At 38.2% G+C, this 27,308-nt stretch overlaps 1 protein-coding gene across 9 annotated transcripts in view; it reads left to right on the top strand.

Annotated features, from left to right (window-relative positions):
- The window catches only part of LOC119651223 (polypyrimidine tract-binding protein 1), a 602,545-nt gene that overhangs the window by 549,170 nt on the left and 26,067 nt on the right, over positions 1-27,308 (top strand). For all 9 annotated transcript variants that reach the window (XM_038054679.1, XM_038054678.1, XM_038054685.1 and 6 more), the window contains one exon: positions 10,803-10,895. In XM_038054679.1, the coding sequence (XP_037910607.1) occupies positions 10,803-10,895 (93 nt within the window). The remainder of the gene's footprint in view (positions 1-10,802; positions 10,896-27,308) is intronic.

Below are 27,308 nucleotides of genomic sequence, written 5' to 3'. Positions count from 1 at the left end.
CACGATTGAAGCTCGTCGTAGAGTGCTCCTATCACATCTTAATCGTTCATCATCGTGGATGAGAACCCTACCATTAACTTCCCTCACAGAAACTACCAAAAAACTGGTAAGCTCTTTCATCATATGGTATAACAATAACGCTCTAGTGTTTAGTATTCACCCACGTTTCCGCAGTAACCATTGGTGCTATGATCACATAACCGAGCACGTTGTTAAAAGAGCTCGTCTGAGCATTCATGATCAAAATGTCATCTTTAGGAAGCTTCTCTCAGAATGCGAGTCGTCGTTCATAGAAAGCATTCTCAGTATCATCTCCGTCGCAAATACGTTCATCAAGAATTTACTCAAAAGCCTTCGTGGTATGGAATAACAGCCGAATCGAATGCTAATTTGAACACTCAACCGAACTGCGTTTTTTCCGTATTATTACGGTTATGTGTTCTCTTTCTAATCAAATGATATGCCTCTTCAATTGGAATGGAATGCTCCAGATATCAGCCATTACTGCGTAAATGGCGGATGATTAAATTCATGACTTCAAATCTATTCTAAATATTCCCGCCAGCTGTTCGTCGCCGCTTGTCGATCTCTAACTAAAGTACCAATAGAAGTGTTGATTAACTCTTGACAAATCGTTAAAGTCTGTTTTTGACAAATCGATACAGATTTATTTCGCCGTCCCGAGTGTCCAATTTACCATAAAGAAAGCAACAACGATTCTTTTGTAAAACAAAAACCTTATTAAAATCGTCGTCTGTCCATCACACGCATTTTCCTTGCAGGCGGTTACAGCGATTGACACCAAATTTGGTGGAAAGGTGGGAACTGCGAACGCATACAGTGAGTTACATCCTTTTATGTCGAATTTAAGGGGGGTCCCCATTCATGCAAAAGGGGGTGTACATTTTTTTCATTAAATATAGTCGTGTGGGGTATCAAATGAAAGGTCTCGGTCAATACTTTCCGAAGCCGGTCTTATTTTTGACATTTACTTGAAAGGTAGAGAGTGCGGAGGGTTGAAAGTGATCATTTCTTTAACGGATCCATTCTCAGAAACTGCTCAACCAAAAAATCTGAAAAAAATCAGGAAGCTGCCGGTATATGGTGCCTAGGCTCCGAAATACCTTACATACCGGTATCTGTTCAAATAAAGTTAATAATAGTACATTACTATAATTTTTAGTATATGGCAGGAAACCCCCCTTAAGTTCATCCTAGAATCACGAAATTTTGAAGCAAAGTTGACATATGCTCTATGATCCTACCAAATTTGGTGAAAATTCCACTATTACTAACAAAGTTATAATAGGTCAAAGCTGTCACTTCTTTGCGAATTCAAGGCTTTGAATGTGCTTAAATGTGGATATTTTCGCATTTTCGCATATTACTTGGGGCAAATAGTAATAATAATTGTTGGCGCAACAATCCAATTGCATCAGGGCCTTGAAGTGTGTTAGAACACTTCATTCAAGACCGGATCAGGACACTATACGGTTATAGTACCCTATAGGAGGCAATGTGGTCAGCATTTCGCTCGCCCGAGATTATTACCCTGATTTGACTCAGGTACTCATTCACAGCTGAGTCAACTGGTATCCGACGTCAAATCACGATACAAATTCCACTGCCACAAGTGAAATTTTGACCGCGAACGTGGAGCAAATGCACGCTCAAATCTTTTCATAAAAGAAATACACAAACCCTTTAATACCTGAAGCGTCTAGCTTCCGGTTTCCCGATTTGTTTTTACTTCTCGGCAATTTTGTCCAATTTTAAAGAATCTACAATTTTTTATATGAATTTGTTTGGAAAAATATGTTGATCTTCTAGAAGTACTTATGTTGGCAAAATGCTAGGATACTTTATTTTAAAGCACTATTTGCCTTTGGCAATTAGGATATAAATAAAAGTTGGTTTGAAAAAAGTTACTTCCTAAAATGGTGGATTCTATATGATGCATAAAAGACGAACCTCACATGAAAGAAGTCTCTTAAATTTTCATCCGTTGTCATCGCCCATTATTGTTATTAGCCTTCTAATTCATTCTCGAACTAATTCTCATCTTTCCATATTATCCGCCGTAATCTTGTCTACTATTACTTTATTTTGTCTGCTCCTTATTCTGTATAGTATCGCGGTGACAGAGCTGTAGCGGCCTTCCTCCTGCTTAGAGAACCTTCCATCCAAACGGACTTTAGAACATATTTTGTTTTCCGAGGGTGAAGACTCTTTGATAGCCAACTTACAGTCAGACTAACTCAAATGCGTACATGATCTAGATTGCTTCTTTCCTAACACATTGATGAAATCGGCGGATTACTGAGAACAGAAAAATTTTCGAACTTCGGTTTTTCTCTAACAGACAGACCAAGTCTCTTGGGGAAAAGTTCTAAGTACGTGGGTATTTACTAAACTGTAAACCTTGCAGAAGTTGAAAACCACTAGAACCCTCAATCAACAGCACACTATTCAAATACGGTCTTCCCTGAAAAGAACATCAGAATTCAGACCCAATCTCCCACAATTTCATTTCAATTATACACACATGGCATGCAATATTCCATGCCCATCTTCGCAATCACTGAGTAGGGTCCATATTGAGCGCACATACCAAGTACATAACAATAACCCTAAAGAAGCGAAAGGAAAAATTGCCTACCAAAAGTCATGAGTGAATCATTACGTAATGGCGCCATCGTTTTTGGCTGAACATTGCCCGTAAGAGAATTGTGGGACGAATGAAGGAATTCACCTATCGAAATTGAAAAATAACGAAGGCTCAATCTAGGCCCGACTCGTTCGTGTGTACTGGGGGATGCTGGGAGGGCTTATAGGTCGGCCAACATACTTTGGGCCAAATGAATATGAAGAAAGTCCATCCCTATGTACGTAGGGATCACACATACAGAAAACTCTCCTAGGATCTCGAACCTATTTTATTGGCAGACATAAAAATATTTATAGATCAATAATTCATTTAAATATAAAGAAAGAAACTGTGATAGCAATATGACTGGGTTTTTCTGCTCTTTTTCATCCCTGTGACTGCTCCTCTCGGCCTTCCGTTTTCCTGCCTCTTATATTAAAATAGGACTTGTTCCTTTTCCGCTGGAGCCCTGGAAGCATCAGCATCGGCCCCGATCTCGTGAATGATTCCATCTATGATTTGAGCGTACGGCTGTGTGTGTACGTAATGCGATAGCTAGGTTGAATGCATATCCGTTGCCGAGGCATGTGTGGAGTGCCGTAGACATACATTTTACATATATTGATTCTGAAGTAGTCCCCAAGGAGCCATCATGTAAATCTAATACGGCGAGTATGTAAATATTAAATTGACTGCGAATTCTGAATTGTAATATGGAGTGTATGTGTAGAGCAGATTTGCTCCCCTCTTTCCCTTTTTGAATTTGCACGAGAGCTCGTTTGGAGCGAATTCCACCTAGCCTGATAGGCCTACTTACCGCCTGCCCGGACATTAGAAGGTAGCAGTCATAGATCTTCCTTAGACTAAATTGTATCTAGTTGGATTTACAGATTATGAATTTTCTCTGGGTATTTAGTATCTTCAGCTACTAGCGTTCGAATAACGAGGTTCAGTTAGAATAGTGATTCTGGAGACTATGTGTTTCCATCCCCTTCGGACCGTTGATCGCATACAATGTGCGATGTATAGACGCAAAGGACGTGCGTGGCACTTAATGCAGTCGGTATTGCCTATTGTGCTTGCCTCCTAATAGAATCCTTCGAATCCTATGCAAAATAGTGTATCGACTTATTGATATTAACATTTTATGATCTAGAGGAACTAATAAATATTTATGGGTTGATAAAAGATAACAACTTTGCATTCCCTTCCTCTACGAGCGAAAATTGAATTTTAGGGACAATAATGCCTACATGTGCCGACAGTGAAAGACCTTTTACTTCCAACTTTCGCCTCTTATCTTGTCCCCTTGCTATTTGTCTGTTATGGTCTCCGTTATTAAGTTGACAATACTACCCAAAGGACTTTTGTTTATAGCATTTAGGCTAGCAATGGCAGATGATTATCTGCCATGAAATTTGCTGTGAATAACTACCAATGGAATTGCCACCGTAAGCCACATTTTAGGATTGATAAAGCATGTAATGTGGCTTGCGGCCGACTTGGTACAATAAAATTTCAATTGTAATTTTGTTCGATGACAGAATAGATAAGGGTCTTGCAGGAGAGATTGAAAGCTTAAAACCAGGTTGATTCTGTTTGTAGGGCAGATGATGGTTTCACTGAAACGGATTGTTTTGGGATAGTTTGGCAACCGTCTGAAAGTTTTTGATGATTTAGAATTATCGCAGAAAATAACACGTATAACTTCAACCAGCATAGATACAATACTGCAAGTGGTTCACGTGAGACACAGATAAAACATATTGCTTGTTCAATGCAATATTGCAATCTCTTTAAAAAGCGCTTCCCCTCAAAGGAAGTCATCGTTTGATTCGCTTCCTGTTCTACCCGATATCAAATTGCGCTTGTGTGAAACTTAGAAGTACTTGTCGTTTTAAGAAGAGTCAAACTGTGTTGGTGTGGTTCCATCAATGTCATCCGCTTTTCTGCTGGTTCAGGTTTTTGGATTCAGTTTTTCTTTTTCAACATTGTATGATAATGTAATATGTCCTCCGTGGGTGTAACTGTCATTGATTACGACTCGATCTGTTCGCTAGGTATCTTTAAATCGTCTCCATTCTATTGTTGAAAGTACCTCTTATGGAAAGTCTTCTAATGGAATGGCGGAAAGAACTAGCAATTTATGCAACCTCGTGAAGGGTTGGACATCCCATATCAACAATATACCTGTATATTTAAATGGATAGCCTGATGGCGGCACGTTTAATCTTAGAAAGATTCGTGCCTGTATGAAATATGAATGGATTGCAATTTTTAAGGTTTTGCCTAAGGCACTTTTTAACTGCTCCTCCTATGGTTCACTTATTTGGCATGACTTTAACTGTCTTGCAATTTCAGATTGTTTCAGAACGTAGTTTCCTCCTCTAGCTCTGCACAGCTAAATCAAACCGAAAAGCCGAAATCTCGGAACTAATTCAAATTAAAATGAGACATGATTGCGGAAGCATGTTTCAACGATCAGTACTTGCCAGCCTTCAGCAACAAACAATGTTAGGAGGCGTTCTCTAGCATACTGGTATGGTCCACATTTGCGCACTAGAGAATAATAAACACTGAAAAGTGGTTTGATCAAGCGTATCCAATCGAATCTTGAGCGTAGCAAACAGAACGACGCACCTACACAGGACATGTATCCAACCACCTCCGTTCCATAGTGCCTAGTATCGATGTTCATAATAACCATTTTAAAGAAAAACCTTTCTTCGCCTCTCGTGGTAAAGCTAGCTATCGGCTTTGCTTTGGGTCACCTTTGCTTGGTAAAGTTCCTGCTAATGTTCATGTTATGACAACTGCCACGTTCTTTGTGAATCTAATGCTAACGGTTTGATGAGCCACTTACAACCGTGAAATGTATATTAAGTTCTGTAGCAGAGGGCTGAGAATTTATTCCTAGGAAATGCCCATGCCTATGTCTCTTGTTCTCCACCTGCTGAATTGTTCTAAGCTGTGCTAATTGCGGAAGAGAAGGCAGTCTTGATTGTGAGTGTCACCACTTTGCAATACTGCGGAATACTTCGGAATTTTTTGGATTATGTCGTGTATTATTTTGGTTGCTTCAATGACTGGAAGCCAAAACCCCGTTTCTTTTCCGTCGATTATTGGGTATGAATAGTTTTTTTACCACGTCCAATTTACTCGATAAGTGTCAGCTCTATTGTCTCGAAATTTGGCGGTGTATGTAGTCTGTAGCGAATACCATATTTTGATATTGAGTTTAGAAAGACGCTCTCCAAATAATCGTAAGATGGCGTACACTTTTTTATCGCAGAAAAGTATCAACTAGTGTAAGCTTTGAAGCTAGCTGCATCCCATTTTAATATCTTTTCAAATGAAGTTAATAATAAATTTGTTAGAATCATCTAAGAGTTAAAAATATTGATTGTTGCTCTCCGGCAACAGGCGTGTTCGACAGCTGACAGTTTAGGCTTCTTACTTGAAAAAAGGTTTTTAGGGATTCCATAAAAATTTGAAAAGACCAAACTGTACATGTTCGCCATATTTTATCTTTTTCCTCCATAAAAGGGAGAACGGGTGAGAAGCCCGTCAAAAACTGGTGTGAAGTTTACGGTAATAATCACCATCATCATCATTGACACAACAACCGTTTTCCGGTCTAGACCTGCCCTAGTAAGGAACTCCAGACATCCCGGTTTTCCGCCGCGGTCTACCAATTCGATAACCCTAAAAGTTTTGTCTTAGATATTGCCCCTATAAATTTTCGGGATTGAATAATTTTTACCCATACGGATTAATGGGAGAAACCAAAATTGAAATATTTTTTTGAACATCTATAAAATTTTGCATTTTAGTTGCATCGAGGCTCATATCCTTAAAAAATAAGTTAAGGATGTTAAATTAAAAGCTCTTTGGTTTCAGATAAAATTTTAAGTCGCTACACATCCCGTAGTTAGGAGAACTCCAGTTACGATGCTGTTGGTTCTTTGGATTTTAGTGCTGACGGAGCTTACGGTAACAATGTTCTAAAAAGACGTCAGTGCCAAAACTGGTTTCGCGTTGGGAGATTTAATATTAAATATGCTCTTGGGTTATAACAGCTCACCGAGATTGATGGCGACGAAATTGGGGCAGCGATCAAGTCAAACCCAAGTTAATGAAAAAAAGTGCTCACCTAAATATAAAGAAATTTGGATACTTAAATAGACTCTATATTTGAATTCCTTATGAAGACAAAAGAAGTTTGTTTGACGTTCCGAATTGACATGTGTCATATTCTGCGAAAACGTCAAGAAAACGATCTTTTTTTGAAGAGGTTAATAACTGGTGATGAGAAGTGGATCATTTACAAGAATGTGTAAAACAACTGGTTTTGCTTCCAACGTTCCGTCTCAAACGACGAAAAGCAGGACGTCGTCGAAGAAAAGAACCTGTGGAGCTCATCAAAAGATTTCAAAAGGTCATCGAACAAAAAAAGAATATGTACAATTCTACAATGTAGGTCCAAAGATACCACCCTGAGAATGTAACAGAATACTGATACCAGATTTTTTCACAGAATACTGATACCAGATTTTTTCTACTACACTAACATAGAAGCATCTATGCTACCAGTTTAATTATAGACACTGGGCATTCGTAGAGAATTATTATATTTTGTCCAGAAGTCAAAGGCCTTTTGAAGATCAAGTGCACATGCGTTTGTGGGGTTATTGTTGATGTGAACGATTGTTATGGTGAAAGAACTTGAGAGTATGCTGTATCCTGTGTTTACCGCGGAACTCGAATTGATGTTCGGAGATGAGCACGCAATATTTGATTATATCAATATTCGATATTTTTTTTTTTAAAAATTGTTCTCAATTTAAATAGAAGAGATTGGCTTGAAATTGTAAGGATTCTAATATTTGTCTTTCTTATGCACTGGCACATTATTGCAAATTTTCAATTGGATAGTATCCATTGTTGGTACAGGCTGATGTTTAGTTACTGAGCTAGCAATCTTATCTGGGTCTGTAAACTTCCTATTATTGCAGGATTTAACAATTGAGACCAATTATTCTAAGCTTGATAATATTCAGATTCAGAGATCAGTCAATTTGGGAGAAGGATTAGCGGGTAAAAATGTCGTTATTCTGTGAATATTGGAAGCGTCCAGCTCTCTGATTCCTGAACGAAGGAAGTAACAAAGTTGAACACTTGAGCCTGGCATTCTCATAGATGGGCTCATTGTTCTTAGCCAGAACGAAATCGTGGCGCTTGTTGTTCCTTGTTGTAGAATTTAATCACCATCTCCCGAATTAAAGTGCTCATGCTGTTAATGCAGAAAAGTAGTAAGTTATATTGGGCGTTGATTTTCAATTCATGCTTTTGAAACAATGCTATAAGGTTCCTTCATCAGATTTATCTGACCTAGATCAGCATTTAAGGAGACAACTTTATGTTATGTATTTAGTAGTGTTTATGACTTTACTTGTTAGATTAAATTCCTGTCGTCTCAGTGGTATGCTGTCATCTTTTGGGTTGTTGGGTACAAAATTTCATTTCAACGAATAAATGATCCAATACGGATATAGAGAGTTTCCTGTTCTTATTTGAATAATCTGCCTAGCTCCTACAAACACCAGGTAGAAGTCAAGTATTAACTGCTTTTACTAATTTGGGCTATTGCTACGTTGCTTGTAGTTTTAGCTGCAGTTTTTTAGCTTTTGCCAATTCAATCCTTGATAATTCGCCGGATGAGCAGCCGATCGCAATTACAGCAGTATCGTGCTGTTGTCAATGGCATAGGCACTTCAAATTTGCAGAAAACACGAAGGCACACCGCCGACAAGTCCACATATTCAAGCAAAAAGTCACTAACATTTTTTTAACTAGAAAGCATCGAGTGCAATATATTTCAAGCACGAAATTATCAAATCGGAAAAGCTGGCAAAAGACTCCAGTCTACATTTTTCCACAAAGTTGTCACATTGGATTATGTCAGAACGACAATGAGAGTTTCATATAGCAAAAACGTAAAAAAAAATTTCTTCTCATTCAATACTCTTTTTTTTGGCAAGCCAGGAGTCCGAGTCTTATTCCTATCGATATCTTTAGGGCATTTTAGCAAGAGTGCAAGGGTGGTTGATTTGGAAAATTAATTAATTTACTGCCAAACAGAATTTTTCAAAAAAATTAACAAAAGATATGGCCCAAGTATTTACTAGAAACGCAAAATTCGCAAAACTATCGATCACATTTCAAATTTTGCTTCATATTTTCAAAAATTGCTACTATTTTTGTTTTGCTTCCAATTAGAACATGATTTTTTTTAAATGTTAGCATATTTTTTTATTAAAATTAAATTTTGTAATTGTATCATAAATTGTAAATTTACTTTATCAATGCGTTTCTGTTATATTTCATACTGATAAAAAACTGCGTGGGGTTAAGCAAATTTCGCGCACTATAGAAGAAGTAAAATTGGATTATCAAGCCAACACGCTGTTAAAAGCTTTATAAGGATCTTCGGACAAAAAATTTTCAATGGCATTATCATTCCCAACTACTATTCACATCTTTATCAAATTCATCTCAATGAATGTTTAGAAAATGATGGGTGCATTATGGTACACCAAAATGGAGGCAATAAATGTGGTCGTCCGGGATTCATACTTCGAAGACATTTGTCCCTCCATTAGGCATAGGATTAACATTCTTCAATTTCGCATAAGAAAAGTCAACTAAACGATTTTCATTCTTTTATAGCAAACGTTTGGGTTCGTTTAATTTTAATTTGTTTATATGTTGTGATTTTGCAAAATGTTGTAATCTGAGTTTCTCTGAAGAATTATTTCACTATCATCCGAAAGAATCTAACTTGTTTCGAGGACCGAAAAAGTGATTATTAGATAGAACTGAAGCTGTAGGTAGCAAAACCCAAGGACTATGTAATAATATCTAAATTCTATATGTTTGTGAGGGTTTCATGATGATGAGGGTTTGAGGTTTTCATGATTATAGTCTACAATGAATATTTTAGTTTCCCTGCTACAATATATTCTTATATTTCTCTCTTAAAACCGAGTCTATTCAAATATTCTAAATATAAAACCCATCACTTAACTATTCCTTCCTTCGTCTTTCAAGCTTTCTTCAACCCCTTTACATTTCCGGTCGAGAAATAATTCATGCATTTCCGCAGCTCCATAAACAGTCCTTCCCTTCCGCTCGGATTATATGTATTGCACTAGATTCAGTACTTGGACAGGAAAACTAAACATTATTTCCGTGTTCAATACTTATCGGAAAGAAACTGTTATATTCGCCTTCAAAAAGAAGTATTAACATAGTCTCCCGCTTCCGTCAAAGACGTATAGCATAATAAATATTGCAAGAGGACGACGAAGCTGCTTTACAAGTTTATACCACGATTATTTTTTTTTTGCTTGGCTACCCAGTTCCACGTAATTCTGCTTCGTGTACATATAACAGCATTAAATCCTCTGAACAAATAAAACCTGGTGTTTTGAATTTTTAACGGTCGGATTTGTCCTGTTTCCATTAACTAAAGCCGCCTTAGTAGTGGCGGTAGATGGTGGTTACGGCGCAGAGAAGAAAGGGCAACCTATGACGAGGATGTCGACAGAAACGAATGATAGCATCGGGAATAGTGCCCCAGGACTGCTATGGTAAACGACCCCAACATCCGGAACTAGAGGACCAATCCGGCGACCCGGAGCGTGGACCGTAGAATACATTGATGAACTCCCACGAGCACATTCCTTCCAGATGATAAAGCACAATTTTGTGTAATTGTGAATGTATAAATGCATCTATCATATTCCAGCTATCTCGTCGTAGATTTCCATATTCTATTTGTATATTATTAGAGTGTGCCAGTGTGGATGTGTCTATGTCTGGAAATTGAATAAAATCTGCATACATACGTTCTGCTACCATATTTCCTAGCGCACGCTGCATGATCCTTTTGATACCTCTACTTTGTCTGTCCATTTGTTATTCCTGTGTATCATATTTGTGTTGTCTGTATTAAAGACGGATGAGTATTTTTTTCTATTTTACTATGTAAATGGATTTGTTTGAACTATTCCGTTTTTCATTTCAAGTAAACCACACCAACAAATACTGTGTCTAATCTAATTGCTTTATTTTCTCTATATTTAATCAACAGGCGTATATGGCGACGTACAGCGTGTAAAAATTCTATATAATAAAAAGGACTCAGCTTTGATACAAATGGCTGAACCACAACAAGCTTATTTGGGTAAGTACAGTTTTTTGGCCATTCTCTTTTTGTTTTCCTTAACATTTTTTTACATTCCCAGTTCGAGTTATATCCGTAAAGAAAATAAATCTAGATTAAACAAGTTATGAAAAAAGTCAAATAGAACTCAGCATATGTATTGACATTGCGAAAAGTTTCCAATTTTATTTTAAATCCGGCATTTATTGAAATAAATAGATGCAGGTGTTAAGGTATTACCCATCGGTAGTCACTGTTTTCTTCAATTTTCCAACTAAGAAATGAAGAATTTTTAATAATAATGCATCGCGTCCATTATTGGTGGAAGAATCAATGCGCACGGTAGTTGTAGAACAAGCAACTAGAGGCCAAAGAAACCCCTTTAGTTGCTATATCGATTATGCCAAGGCTTTTGATAGCGTTCCGTATGCCTAGCTAATCGATATCCTATATCTGTATCGCATTGATCCGAAACTAACAGAAAGTTTTTGGCAACAGTCATGGAAGGGTGGCATACCACCTTATCAGTGCGTACATCTGAGGGAGCTAATATCTCAGAGCCCATCCATATACGGAGGGGCATCTTCCAGGGGGATTCATTGAGTTCTCTTTGGTTCTGTATGGCACTGAACTCCCTTTCTTCAGCATCCACAACAGTCTAAGATAAGACGATACCCTAACGTACATTCTTTTGAACCTGTCGTTGAAAAAAGTAATCCGTGATGCTGAGGTAAATGCCAGAGTCACCATCCTCTTCAACTACATCTAACTAATGTCCTATATTGATGACATCGACATCATAGGAAGAACCATCTGAGATGAACAAACTCATTCATTCAGATCGAGTAGCCGCGAGGTTTGGGCTGCACATTAATGAAGGCAAGACGAAAAACATGCTGGCAACACCAGCATCAAAAAGGAAAGAAACAACAACAAATGACTCAAGTCAACTAAGAACGGTAAAAATGGAAGAATATAACTTTGAAATCATTGATAATTTTTCCTATCTAGAGGCGAAAATCACGCCTGATAATAGCTATTACAATGAAATCCGCGCATGATTGTTGACAGTCAACACAACTTATCTCAACTTACAAAAACTGGTCTGTTCGAAACGTCTCACCATAGCGTCAAAGCTCTTACTGTACAAGGCAATGATCTTGCCTGTCCTCATGTATTCCTCGGAGACTTGGGTTTTTAGCGGGGACCGCGCTCGGGAGAAGAATCCTCCGAATGAATGGGGATGAACGATTCCGTTGTTACGGGTAAAATTCGGCTCAATAAATTGCGATAGGCGGGTGGGTCACTTAACCCATATCGGTGAGGATGATCCAGCCGGCACAGTATACATATAAGGGCAATATCTACGCTAGAAAAAGAAGACCTGGTGAGACACTGAAACACATCTTCCTGTGGTATTCATTAATACATGCAACAGGTAAAATGTCACTTTCCCAGAATAAATTCAACAGAACAATCTGTCGGTAAGTCGCAGCATACAGAACAGTTGAGTATCTGCTCAAATAAAGTTAAAGAAAGTATTTCGCCACATGTCGGAAATTAGTTGGGAATGCTCAATGATTTCATCTTAGGAACAATATGAGACATAAAGACAATGATAATGGCAAGTTTAGTGCGAATCCAATTATTATTACACATTTTCAGTATATCAAATTGGGGAATTAACTCCTTTCGAACCATCGTAAAATGATGGGTGTCATTTTGATGGGAGTTTTAATATTAATTTTGTTATTGATATGTAATTTGATTGCATTGATATGTACATAGCAAAAGCCGAATGATAATTCTTTTTAAATAAAAAAACACCACTAAAATGTTCATAGCTTAAATCCCAATTTGTTTTGTGGTGCTTTTGTCCCTTTATTTAGTACTTTTCATTCAATTCTAACCATTAAAGTAATAATGACTACCAGGATATAACGAATATACCATAAAAGTGGAAATGTAATGCATCCGCAATTTAAAAGAGGGACCGGTAGCAAAGTCTGCTTGAATGAAAATATATTACTATAAAACTCTTTCTCCTATTTGTGGTTTACTTAATGTCGAACGAGTTACATATAGTAGTATGTATGTACCGGCCTAATGAATTATAGTATGTAGCATGTGGCTTAGTGTGTAAACGCACATACATTTTTTTTATAACCGATTTTTTTAATAAAGCGCATTTATCAAACAGTAATTAAAACCCGAAATCTGTGAAAAAAGGGCAATGATTGTTGAACGGCAGGAGCATCTCAGTTGGTGGTTTCCTTTATTTTCAAATTTGCCATTGGAATTTTGCGATTAATCGACTGTTGGAAATTTGCAAGTTTTCTTTTGGTCATATTGCGCCTTTTCGTGTTTTTATGTGGAATATGACCTAGTGGAACTTCCCATCATAGTCGTCTAATTCTGTACTAACATCTACTGGAAACAAATCTAAACGGGAGCCTTTATTTTCACAGCTTTATAAGAAGAAAGAAGTTGAATGACTTCCTGGTAGCAATCAGCTATTTGATTTCAAGAAAACGATGGTTTGTTTCTACATAAGTAGTCCACGCTCTATTTCTCTCTTTTGTTTCCTCCAACTTTATACCCAAAATTTGCATTCTTCATTAACTCTCATCTTCTTACGAAACTGGAAAAGATTGCTTCTTTAAATTTTACGTCGATAATTGGAGGGAATTTTATTTGAAAGAGCGTTAGTTATCCCCATCCTTATTCATTGCTTTTTAAGAGACCCTACCTTATATGGTTTGCCACTTCCTATTCGTTGATTTTAACATATTTTATTTCTGGCTGCGATATATCCGTAAGTGGGACGTAGCATCATTCCTGTCGGTTCTTAATAATGTGCTTCAATTCCTTCCACGATTTTCCACAAACTTCCACTATTCTACTCTAGGACGACTCATTCGTCGGTAACCTTGGGGATGTATATAATGTATATAATAACCCGAATGGAATTTGCAGTCGATTTGCAGTTGATCTTGGCAACTTTAACGTCCTATGTTGGTCACCAAGAACTTCAATCAGGAACAGCTATCCCGAATAACTATCAATAGTCTCAAGCGACGAGGATTTAAACCCATCTATTACAGTTTCAGGTCCGCTTGTCGCCAACATTAAATTCCATGAATGAATTCCATTCCCCCCTAATTCTGCATGTGAACGTCTCCGAAATCACTTCGCGTCATTTGCTTCGCTTTCCTCTCACTTTTCCGATAAATTCGATATTCTTTGACCCTGTCCCTCTCCTATTCCTCTTCTGAACCCTCGCAGTTCCTCATCAGAAGTCCTTATTCAAATCGATTTATTGTCTGTTTGTCTATCTCTTACAAAACGGCTACATCGATTCAGATGAAATTTGCATATGTAGGGACTATGAAATCCCAGGCATACAGAGATCGACATCAATTTTCATGGAGCTTAAGGCGGGGCAGGTAAAGGCGGGATGAAATTTTTTTCAAGCAGTAAACCCGTATGGGGTATCCAAATGAAAAGTCTCAATTAATACTTTAACAAGCAGATCTTAGTTTCGGTCTTGATTGCAAACTAACAGCAATACAGCACTCATTTTCGGTTCGTCCAAAAAATCTCATAAAATTCAGGGCGATGCGCTTATAGGAAGTCTAGGCTTCAAAATATGTCCTATTCCGATATCTGCTCAAATAAACTTAATAATAGTATATTACCAACTTTCTTGTATTGATCCTGGGAGTAGCAAATTGCAAATAAAAAGTTTCGTAGAGATCTGGCTATTAGCATTAAAGGTATGTCTTAAGCCATAGAAATAAAATGTTGACTTCCTAATTAACGAGAATAACTGACATACGAGTGAAATTTGAAAGTCCCATATATGAAAATGTTACTTTTCCCCAGTCCTTTTTAAGGTTTTGTTTCAATATTAGAATGGATTCATAGCGCGTAATTGAATTTTTAACTATGTTCCCGCGTGCACTCAAAGTTCCTCACATAAGGAAACACAAAACCTTGCCTGAAGGATCCAGTTCCCGTTTTCCGACTTGTTTAATCTAACAGAATATTTCCCGAGAAACTGCCGGCCCATTTCACTCTTTTGTTCTATGCCTAAAGAAATATGTCAAGGAAGCGTCGGTTTCAAAGAGGATTAGAAATAACTTATGGAATTTGCCAGCTTTATCGCTAAATCGCTCAATGGAACGAAAAACGAGCATTCAATTTACACTAGCTTTTCCAAAGCGTTTGATCATATCCTGCTCAAGAAGCTCAGTTCGGGCTGTTTTTCACCTTCTGTTCCTTCCTATTTGAGGTCGTACTTATGCGATATAATAAGTAGAGTCAATAGCCCTTTCTGCGTAGGACATTCCAGATACACTCCTCATTCACGCTGTCGAAAGCGTTCCCGAAATCGATGAGAAACACGTAGAGCGGTGATCTAAACTGCACATACCACCTACACAATGATCAGGCGTGTTTTGATATGATCAGTACAAGAGGATCAAGTGCGGGTCCAGCCTGCTCTTTCTCGATTGAGTTTTCGAAGTATTCCTTCCTAATTCACGACAGTAGGAAGCACATAAATACAACGATGATTCATTCCTTTCACTCATTGGAAAAGATATCAGATTCCTAGGATTTACAAACTGCGGGGACTCCTCGAGAAAGTTCTGCACGAAGACTCTCAAGACCGCCGGCTTTAGTTCGTTTCTTTAAAGGTACAGATATTACCATTTCTGAAACTTGATGTAAGCCGACATTTTCTCACCTATAGGTACAATTACAGGTCTAATTAAAACATTTGAGTTTGGGAGAAGCTACTGGTGGTTTAAGGTCAAAGGTTAAATTCAAATTTGATTGGATTATTTTCTCCCGAGATGTTACAATCTTGGATGATGCTGGATTTAATCTAACGCTAGCTCTCCGCGCCGAGAAGCCTCGGACGAGTCGGAAAGTCTTTGGTGGCAAAGGCCGGCAATACATCAGTAGGCAATCCACCGAACACCTTCGCAGCATCGAGCATTTTCATAGAATTGAATTGAGTTTTCCGACTACATAGGCTTGTGGAGGAAAAGCGGACACAGTGATGCGTTTATTTTATTCTAGATACAATTTTAGCATCAGCTTCGTATGCCACAGAAATTGTAGCACAGCATCCTTCAAACCACCAACTTAAGCATGGGAATCCTAGATACTTATAGAAATGCAGCTGGGTCATAGCTTGGATGTCGAGGTCATCGATGCTATGTGTGACATGCCGGTGTCAAAAGTCTCAGCATAATGAGAATAGCAATGAATCACGCTTCTCTACCTTCTAGCTTCCTATCCGACCACTGCCGATAATGAGTTGGTCTTGCAAACCCTCGATCTAACTCACCTGCTCTTCAGCTTCTCGGACAAAATGTTTTTAATTTCGAGGTGCACGTTGATCCTTTCATCAATAACGGATGTTATGAAGTTATAGAGAGTCAACAAGCTGGTAATCGGTATTGTGTCTTTGAGGTTGTGTCCTTTTCGAGGAAGAAGTAGATATTCCCCGCAGTATGGAAGGGTGAAAACTTCTCCTGTCGACTAATGACTGTATACTGGTGAACGCTTTGTATCAAAAATTTTACATCCAATTCAGGACAGGGCCGTTCCAGTCAATCTTGAAATACTCGATTGATATAGAGGCCCGATTCGTGGAATCCTTTGGATTTGTCAGTTATGGCTATGAGATTGCATTCCGTAAGAAATGCAAGCAAATTCTGAAAAAAAATTATTGGTTACATCCATCCTGCTCTGATACGCTTTTAGAAGCTGGGGGAGCTTCAAATTTTCAATTTTTTTCACAATACTTTCAAAAATCTTTGCAAACGAAGAAACAGAAAAGAGGAGTTAGATAAGGATTGTAGAAAGGTTCCGGGGCCAATAATGTGTAGATAATGACCAGAAAGTCTTTAACAGCAAACTCGCCTTAATAAAATTTCCATGCATTCTTAATGAACATGCGTGACTCCTCATAGTTTCCTTTTTCTCCTGCTCACTCCTTTGAGAATTGTCAGGATTTTTTTCCATTTTACTTCTAAAGAAACTGCTTCAGTTTCATATCAATAGACTTAATGCTATTCAAATTACAAGCTTCCTTGCGGATTCCATTATGAGGGAATTATCACCGTCTTATTTAATTTAAAACAGTAAAGATTGTTCACTCTGGCCAGATACAATTCAATCCCGAAAGAGGAACTTCCAACTCCCTTATATTAAGGATATACATAATCTGAATAACATTGTGCCATGTACGTGGTAAGAATACAGTGGCAATCTGGTCATAAGTTCATAAGGGCGCCTAATAATCTCACAATTGATTCTGGGTTGGTTTGGTCTATATTCTTGCCTACCTGACAATATTACTATAGAACCGTGTCGTAGTGATCCCTGAAAGGGATTAAGCAATGCTCTGTAAAAACTAACTAATCCGCGTACACTCAATTTCCCACAACGGACCTGTTTAATTATGCATTGTCCTTTAATGGATTGATGCCAAAATGCAGATTTTAGCCTGGTTTCATTTGGCAGTTGTCGTTGTAGCCTTGACATTCTCTTTCAAATATCAGTTTATACTTGATCCCTCAAGTATTAATATCCAATTTCGAATTAAAACTGACGAGTAAATAACGTTAAAACAATCCATTGTAGAATCATAATTAATAATTTATGTTTTTGTTCAGCGAGAATAAGCCACACAGCCTCAGCTCGATGGCCATACACAGCGGGGGCAGCAGAAAAATAGCATATCATGCCACTATTGCCGCTATGCCCTGTCTCCGACCCCAATATACGCCTGTTCTTCTACGGAAAATCATCTGAAATATCCGCTTAAAAATCTATAGAATATTTTCATTTTGCGTGAAACTTTTTGGGGGTTGAACACAGGAAAAGGGGTCAACAGAGGATGAATGCTGAACGGGAAAACGAGAGACTGCAAGTTTGAGAGAGTAGGCTAGAATCATTGCTGATGGATTAATAAAAACAGAAATTGAAATATGAATAAATAAGTTTGGATAGGTAAAATACCTGGCTATGTGCTGCCGTAGCGGAAAGGACAAGTTAAAATGCACAAATTTCACTTAGTCGGGGCTGGGAAGCTTACTGGCATTTTAGAAATCGGATAAAGAAAGAGTGACAGCAGGACTTCAACGGATGTCGAAGAACTTATTAAAAATTATACATTTAGCAGGATTGGCAGACGAGCAAGTGGTTCTTTTAAACTTTTGACGATACAAAGCTGTAACGTGAGCTGTAACACTCACGGGCGCAAGATGCGAGCTGCCGGGAAAGCCAGCGACCGTGCGTCCGAGATACCATTCATTTTACGTTACAGTGAATTTGGCAGCAGCGTCATGAAACTTCTATTTAATGGAATTTAATTATTTATTTAAAATTCCTGAAAGCCATCCACAAATATCACCTCAGTTGCACTGGAAGCGGTAGCGCTGGTGACTGGCAAATAACTGCAAAATATCAAAACGAATACTGGAGAGAAGAAGGGCTCCGCTCGGCGGCGGAAAGCTTGGGGAAAATAGAAAGCATTCAACTAATGTTCACTCTGCCCGCTACATCCACCTGCGACCAAATTCCATCCACCCCGTCTCAGCACCGTCGAAAGCCACTGGCTTCATCCCCGCTGTTGATTTTGTAATGAGCAACAGCGTTTCCTGAACCCGCTACCTAAACGGGAATGGTGGATAAGGATTTAGGGGATATTGTTTTTGTGGCTGATGTTAGCCTCGGGGATTAGTGTATGGAGAGGTGAACGAGGAAATATAAAATTGGAAAGAGTGATTTGTAGGAAGGAACAGCTAGGAGAGAGGTAGCCATACACGGGTTGCGAAGGATGCAGCCTCGAACGGACATGAAGAGAAGTAAAAATTAACGCACTGGATTCATTAAGGTTAAAGGTTTTTGCATGCCTAAGTGAGTTAACCAAAACACAATAGATGGGAGAATATTTGAGCTTAGGATGTGGATGTGAATCAGTAGGAACCGTTGGAAACTCTGGTGAATCCAACAGAATGGGTAGCTTTTCATCGACCGGCTAAATATTTAAGCGGTTCACATCGTTAGCGCGAATAACCGACTAACCTCATTCCATCGATTGGACCATCAAGTCAGTCTTTACATCAACATTGAACTGGCCGAGATAATGGGAACGTCGAGTTTATTAACGTAATGGAATGCACAGATTAGCTAAGGATAAAATGAAAAATTAAACAGTGTTTCCTGGTTTGATGATTGTGGACGCTAGCTTTAAGGCTTATTGAACATTTTCAGCTTATGACTCTTCTCTCTGCTTTTCTCCGTTTCTCGGTTTTACATTTAAGGTGATCAAATTGGGAAGGAAGAGTAAAATTTATTCGTTCCTTAATGGATGTTGTTTCAGTTCTACCAACAGCCCTTTCTGCCTTAGAAGCAAATGCTTGAATTAATATTTTAAAGAAATGTGTGCAGTGTATCTATCATACACTCTGTTTACGATAAAAATAGATTTTTTCGTCCCTTCATTAAGCTGTTACGGTTGAGGTTTTTTTCGATGGTTTCAAATTTGCTAGTTTTGCGATGGAGAGTTCATATTTAGATCCATCAGTTTCCTATTGTTTAGAAAGTTATTTTCGAAAAACATTAAAACCGATGTGCTGCATGCTTTGTAATTTTCACGGAGTTTAGTTCGTAGATTCTTGAACAGAGACTAGGTCTGATAGCTCACGGAGCACGGTGTCCCCTCAAGGTGAAGTTCGATACTCTTATAAATATCGGTCTATTTAAGGTAAGCCTTCTTGTAGGAGTGTTGCGCTGGCTATGGATGAAACTCCAAACTGCTTGGAAGACCTTTTAATTTTTCTCTTAATTAGGTGCCGGTTACCCAATAAATGCGGAGATATAAGATAGAACCAGCATCCACCGACTTGGATATAAAAAGTTTATTTAGCATGGATTGGAACTTAAACTTAAGGAGGAAGATATTGATTGACGTCTCCGCTTTCTTATTTTAAGCTCTTTTTGTTAAATTTGATCCCTTTATGAAGAGCCCCTCGAAACTTATCTATTTCTTCGTTTTACTGTTTGTGTTTTACGCAAAACCTTAAAAAGAGAAGTTTACGCATCTTTTCCTCATTAGCTAGCGTCTTTAAATATATTTATGATGATTGTAATGTATATGTACAGTTTTTATGTCTAAATGTAAATGAATAAATGATATGTGCTATGTACTAAATTTTAATTCATCCTACGGTTGGTATAAAATCGGTATTGGAAAGTTCCAAGGAAATCCTGCAATTATTAACAGAGTTATAGTAGGTCAGAATTGCCCATCGCGCCCTAGGACAATAAAAACTACTAAATACACAAAACAAAGTGTTGATCTTTCAGTTTCCCACTTATTTCATTTTCCTAGTTTTATCATTTAACTGTATATCCTATTAGAGATAGTCGTTTACAATAGGCTGCCCCTAAAATACTTGATTGTGCTGGTTACCGTAAAACACTTAAAAATGTCCAAATTCAACCATGGTGATAGTAAAAGATGTGATTCCTGATTGCATCAAACATGATTACCAACCAGGTAAAGGGCACCAATATCATAATCGGGGCTCATACAAAGGATTGTAACAAATAAGGAAAAGTTGACTTTTGGATACGGCGTTGAAAGATAAGCTAAATCGTTATAGTTTGTCGGGAAAGCAGTCTTACTTCCGAAAAGCATGACGGCTCCGCTCAAATGCCACAGTGATGCCTGCAAATTTTTCAATTTTTTTTACAGTATTTCACCATGAGTTTCTGGCTCAAAGGAAAACATTCGGCCCCGTTACTAGGAAGGTATTGTCAAAGGCTGCAGTAGGAAAAATTTATAAGAAGGCACCAACATTGCCGCGTTTCAATCGATTTACTCTGGCTTTCCAGCGCTGAATTATTTGCATTTTTGAAATCTGGCTTTATGATGAGATTCTGAATTCTGAACTTCTCTCGGCTTTTGTGTGCGACAGAGACTTGCGGGTGAGCAACTGGCAGAAGTATCCTGATCGCTGTTAAGCCTCCCTTCCGCACCGGACTCATTTTCGCTGACGTAGGACTATATTATCCTAGGTATTTTTCCGCCAAACGTATGTCCGCCTGTTAATTCCGGTGTACATATATTTACCCCTGTTGGTAACGTTAACTTTACCCTCTCATCACGTGGCTTCATGTTCCACACTCTCGACTCCTTCCATTTCTCTTTCCTTATACAGCCTCAGGAACACCTAGACCAGTCTTCAGTTAATCTTCATCAGATATCACTATTCCTTTCCAAATTCCATCATATTCTGAAACTTCTCTGCTGGCCCCCATAAATTACTTTACTTACTTTTCCGCGGGCTATAATTCCCCTTTTCCCCCTTCTTCTTTCTCGCGAATGCATCTAGTATACCTATCTTTTGCAATATCTTGCTTTTAGGGACATTAGCAACATTGTCGCCAATGTTGGATCCCTTCTCGACAGTCTCCTAACTTACTTTTTCTAAAGGTCAATCAAAGTGGCAATTATTTCTCGTCAGAAACGACCGTTTCATTTCGCTCTCTTCTTATGTTTCAAAATCCTTGAAAGATACCAATGCCTCATTGACTACCTTATAGCTAAACAACACGAAGCGTCGATCCACTGCTACCAATTAGATTTCACTATCTTCGCAGAATTCACTGAGGCCCTTAATTCCAACAATCACACGATTCTTCTTTCTGAATTCGCCTCTTTTAATTCTCCTATCACTCATTACATGACTCCCTTCGCTGATAATTTTAAACTGTTTTCCTCAGTAGTTTCTCCAATAGACTGTGTGTCTTTACAATCGAACGTAACTCTGATTCATTAGTGTTCTGTTGATGAGTTGGCGCGAAATGTAAGAAAATACCACTGATTGTGATACTTTGTGAAATCCTCCCCCATTCTGTTTTGCCGAAACCCTTTATTATACCTGAGCCAATACTTGACATTGATTCTGTCCGACCTTTCTTAACATTCTTCGATGCTCTCGTTCAAAGCGTTTTTGAGTATTATTCCGTTATATGGTCTCCTCCCCGCAGCTGAGGTTGATTTACCCTCGATCCGATCCCTCTTCTCTAAGAAAAACTTGCCCCATAGGATTATCTAATCCGCCTCCACACTTTCAATTTCTCCTACCTAGAACCTTCCTTGATATGCGTACTTTCTTTAAAATGTCTACTGATGGACTACTCAGTCTCTGCTGACATCACCTGTACATTTTTTTGAGATGTGTGCAAAGTTGGGGTCGTGCAAATTGGACCCATGTTTTAAAAAGAATTTTCAGAGTAATTGATACCTTTGTTCCTTATTTTTCAATACTGGTGCAGGAGCTTTCATATTGGTGTTTCTTAACTTCAATCAATTCAAGAAGTCAAGAACATCGATCCCACTTTTCCAAGGATTTTTCAGTCCATCGAATGTTTATCTTCTCCAACACCTTAAATTTTGTTGAGTGTTGTCCTAGTTCATCTCCACATCCATTCAATATTATGAATAAAAATGCATCCGAAATCCCCAAGCAATGGTGCAGAGCAGTTATCAACATCACACATATTAAGTATATGTATATATTTCCTTTCAACTAACTGTATACACTTTCACGCCCATGCAAATGACTATGTGAATAGAAGATAAGCAATAAGAAAAGATCGTCTACAAGACGAAACAGGCTCACATACGAGCATTTGTACACATTTTGCAGTAGATGTAACTTTTCAGGACCGCCTGATGAAGACCCATTCGAATCACTTTGGAAAATTTTAATTAAAACGAAATATTTTAGCAGCATCTGACGTCGTTTTTGTCGTCCTGTTAGTTAGAGCTGGCGTCTCAGTTAAAGAGGTGAGGACAAGTCTTCCAATGATGGTATTACATTGCCAACACATAGAAGGAGCGGTGCATATATCCTTCATGAAAATATTCCCTTTTGAGAAATTAAATAGTTGAAAAGTAAAGTTTTCACTGCAATCGCTCCTGAAAAGTTATATCATCAATCACAAATGCAATAAATTATAGATGTATGTATATAAATGTAAAGCACTTTGTAAAAGATACCTATGCATGCAGTCTTTACATACAAAAACATATATATAAACATCAATTCACGACTATAGATGGCTGCTGCAATTTTATCCATTCGAAATGGAACGGCTATGAAAAATGGTGAAGTTGAGCGGAAGAAAAACGTTTCGAATTGAAAGGATGATGCACGTTTGTTTAAAACAAATTTGAGGTTTTAATGAAACGAATACAATGAAAACCAGTTTTCCAGAGTTTTCAAAATCCCATTGGGGACTGCGACTGCAGTTTAATAGACTGACGCAATGGTTAGGTTACTGATTTTTTGGAAGCTTTAAGTTTAAAATTTGGAAGCCAAATCCCATCATATAAACTTGAAGCTCAGATGAAAAATAGCAAACTATATACCTAGATGCCAATTATCTCAAAGAGATTGTAGTGAAATCCCCATATCAGGTGCAATGCTAGCGTCTCCCGCTTTCGTTAAGTTGCTAGCATTATATTATTCCATCTACACGTTACATTCTTATAAAGAAGAAGCATTTAATCGTATGGGATCTGCCAAAAAATGACTTTCAACCCGATCCAGGGTCTTAGATTCAGGTTTCTATTATCGTCCTTCATCACTCTTCATTTGGCAATAAAAGAACTAGGGAACACCTCAAAAATCCTATGTAAAATTGTTAGTCCGGTTGACTTTTGTATTGACAAACTAGTATTACCATAGTAATGTACTGTTATTTTAGTGGTTAGAGCACTAAGCTTTTGGAAAAGAAGATTGCGGTTGAGATCTTGCTGCTGTGGATGTGGAGTAGGGTGATAGTCACTGTCGAACGCATTTCTGATTATATTTACCTCGCCGTTAGGATCTTGAAATGAACTAGTCTAACTCGACTCAACTGCGCCATATGTAGTCCAAGCCCATTTAAGGAAAGATTAGGGAAATTCATTATACCCTGGCCATACAGCACCTAGGTCGATGGATTGATCCACACTAATTATTAAAATCATAAACAAAATATATTATCCACGGAAAGGGCTTTGGTATGCAGTTGATAGAATCAGCTCATCACTAGTTTCGTTCCATGCGTCAGGGACTTTCGAGCAGCATTTAATTCACACGAGGAAATAAAAATTTGAGTTGACTATGTCCGAAAATGTGCCTGATTTACAGTGAAAGGGTGGTTTCCACAACTCCGGATCTCAATCTTTTGTAATATCAGTTCTGAACTGAGTAGGAGACGATCGTTTGCAAACATATGTATCCAAATACAGTGAAATTCCAATAACCCGTTCATATATTAATCATATTTCCGGCTAATTCGTAAAAATTTGCCGGTCCCCAGAGTTAATTTTCTTTGTTTTGCATTCGCAATAATTGGTAATCCCGATTTTTCGTACCGAATCGCAGGTCCTTTGACCATACGAATATCGGGATTCTGCTGAATTGGATTCATTAAGTAAATAAAATGCGGCAATATTCCTTAAAAAGCTACGTGAATCGAACGAGTCAGTGAGTGAATTTCGAGTTCCAAAGTTGCTTATATTCTTTTAAATAAACCTTTTGAATATTGGAAAAACTTTGGCTATATTAGTCACATGAAGCGAATTTTACCTAAACGCCATTCACCCTGCGGAAATTAAATGACAAGCTTTTCCAGTAAAAAGCTGTCCGAATCAAGTTGAAAATTATAAAATAAGAACTGACGAAACTCTGTAAAGAAGAAAATTATTTCTGGGTTTTAGTCATTTGATTAGATGGAATGCTTAAAACTGATGATTTATTACTTGCTGTTGTGGATCGAATTCCTCTTACGTTCACTACGTTATAACAGCCGTAATACAAAAGTATGAAGTGTTCCTTTGGAAGTATCTCGTCCCAGTCAATTCACTTCTGTAAACAAAAGTGTGGACTGCACCTATAAGCAGAACTGACTTTTGATCCTACATGGTAACTTGTGCTATCTTCTTCAAAGGTGCAATTTTTATTGATTTTCTTCATGAATACGGTTATTTGGATTCGGTGAAGTATACACATTGCCAGAGCAAGTGCACTGCCGACCCATCAATTGCCTTTTCTCAAAGATGTTGCAAGGCTCTTTAACACTCTACAAGTATTCGAAAAATGTTGAGCCGTAATTTATCTCCATATGAGTATCACATGTTTGGTTCTCTTAAAGACGAACTTGAATAATTTAGATTCTTACCTACGTACGAGACGTATAAACTGCCTTCATCCAGATCGAGCAGGCGGCACGAGATCTTGGGCTGCACATTAATGAAGGCAAGATAAAATATATGGTTGCAACGTGAACACCGAAAACCAACCAATCAACAACATCAAACCGCACTTGTCAAACTGGAAGAACTTTGAGATCGTTGATAACTTCTCCTATCTAGGGTCGAAAATCACACCCGATAACAGCTACAATGATGAAATCCACGCACGGTTGTTGGCAGCCAGCAGAGCCTATTTCAGATTACAAAAACTCTTCCACTCGAAACGTTTTACCATAGGGTCAAAGCTCCTCATGTATTCCTCGCAGACTTGGCTTCTTAGCAAGAAGAATTGCGAACTCTTGGCCGCGTTCGAGAGGAGAACCCCTCCCAAGAATTGTTGGCCGTATACTATGACCGATACCATGACCGTTAGGTTGTGGATAAAATCCGGCTCAATAGGTTGTGATGGGCGGCTCACTTAAGCCGTATGGATGAGGATAATCCAGCCCGGAAAGTATATAAAGCAATATCTATGGTAGAAAAAGAAGACGGAGCAGACCCTGCCTGAGATGGAGCGGTGGCGTAGGTCAGGACGCAAGACAGCTTTTAGGGGTATCGGATTGGTGGACCTCGGAACAAAACCGGGATGTCTGGAGTTCCTTATTAAGGCAGGCCTAGACCGGATATCGGTTGTTGATGATGATGATATCTAATTTCAGAATTCCTTTACCAGTGAAACTATCAATTTAGATAGTGTATTAGACAACACATCACGTAATACGACGCACGGTAGGGAGGATAAATTCGGTAGTTTATTTCGGAATCAACTTTAACGCAGAACGCAATTGAAAAAACTCATAAAATCTTCTTCAAACATCAACAATATTAGCGAGCAGTAACTTGTCTTTGAAAACAATCCTTCTCGTTTTGCTCCACCTATGCGTGGCCGTTCTGCCAGAGCTATCCCCCAAAACCTGAAGAAATGGCGAAATTGACCGTAAAGCACCGTGTGCAAATAATGCAACGTCACTAAAGTGTCCCTTTGGCACGCGCTTGTGTATCTATCTGCTGGCTAGGGTCGGGAATGTGGAGGCGGGGTTCTTTTGTCCCTTTGGTCCCCCTCACTTTATTATCAAAGACTTTGCGTGTCCTTCCATTCGATGCGGAATGTGAAATGAAACTTATCGGAAGTGAAGTGGAAAATGTAGGCAAAAAAAAGTCAGTTCGACCTAGACCTACTTGAAGCCCAAGACCCGGATCACATTCATAGGCGATGATGTCTCTGGAATTCCCTAATGGAACTACCATAAATGTATACATTTTTAATTTAATTCGGTTTCAAAAACCAAACCAAAAATCCACAACAATAATAATTCTAAATGCATGCATGCTGTCAAACAAAGGATCTTGATGCCGCGAAACCACGGATACCACAACGTGTGGATCTTAAATTGCATCTGAATTACACTACGATATAAATAATAAGATATAAAAACTTTCAACGTAAAAGAAGAAATTATCTAGTAAATTAAACGGATTAGTTACCTTAATTGCGCATCTGGACATGGGGTATCGGCATTTAAATATCGGAACTCACATAAACTTCTTTCGTATTATGAAATCCGAACGTCTTATTGTCAAATCTAGAAAGAAATAGTGTTTATTAGGGTTGCAGAGGGAAAATTCGTCCGGGAGATCCGCGGCCGTCCTTTAACTGTTGACAAGGCTGGTGCTCGTGTAGATACAACTACAACCCTACAAGTTCAAATCGAGAAGCCACATGTTATGCAAAGATTCTGAAGTCTAAGAATCGCATGTTACCTTTATTAAAGTACTTCTACTATTGGTAAACAAAAGAGTTAGCTAACAGAATCAAGTCATTTGACTGAACAGCTAGGGCTTGTTAAGGGGAATTCTTATGAAAGCGAATTCTTATGAAAGCTTTGAAAATTATTTTTTGAATCTTGAGAGTTTGCCAAACCAACGGGCAGATGCCCTTAAGTAAAAATACATAAACACTAAATACACATAGAAATACATCTTAGTATTTCACTATGGAATCTATTAGTTCTGACAAATTTTCAGTAAGCCCGTGTTCGCTTTCTCCCTGTTACTGTAATTCTCTAATACCATAATATCCTTCCACACCAATCATC

Source organism: Hermetia illucens, chromosome 3 (assembly GCF_905115235.1).
Source record: "Hermetia illucens chromosome 3, iHerIll2.2.curated.20191125, whole genome shotgun sequence".
NCBI lineage: Eukaryota > Metazoa > Arthropoda > Insecta > Diptera > Stratiomyidae > Hermetia > Hermetia illucens.
Note: the sequence above shows the minus strand (reverse complement) of the source record. Positions and strands in the feature narration are given on the sequence as shown.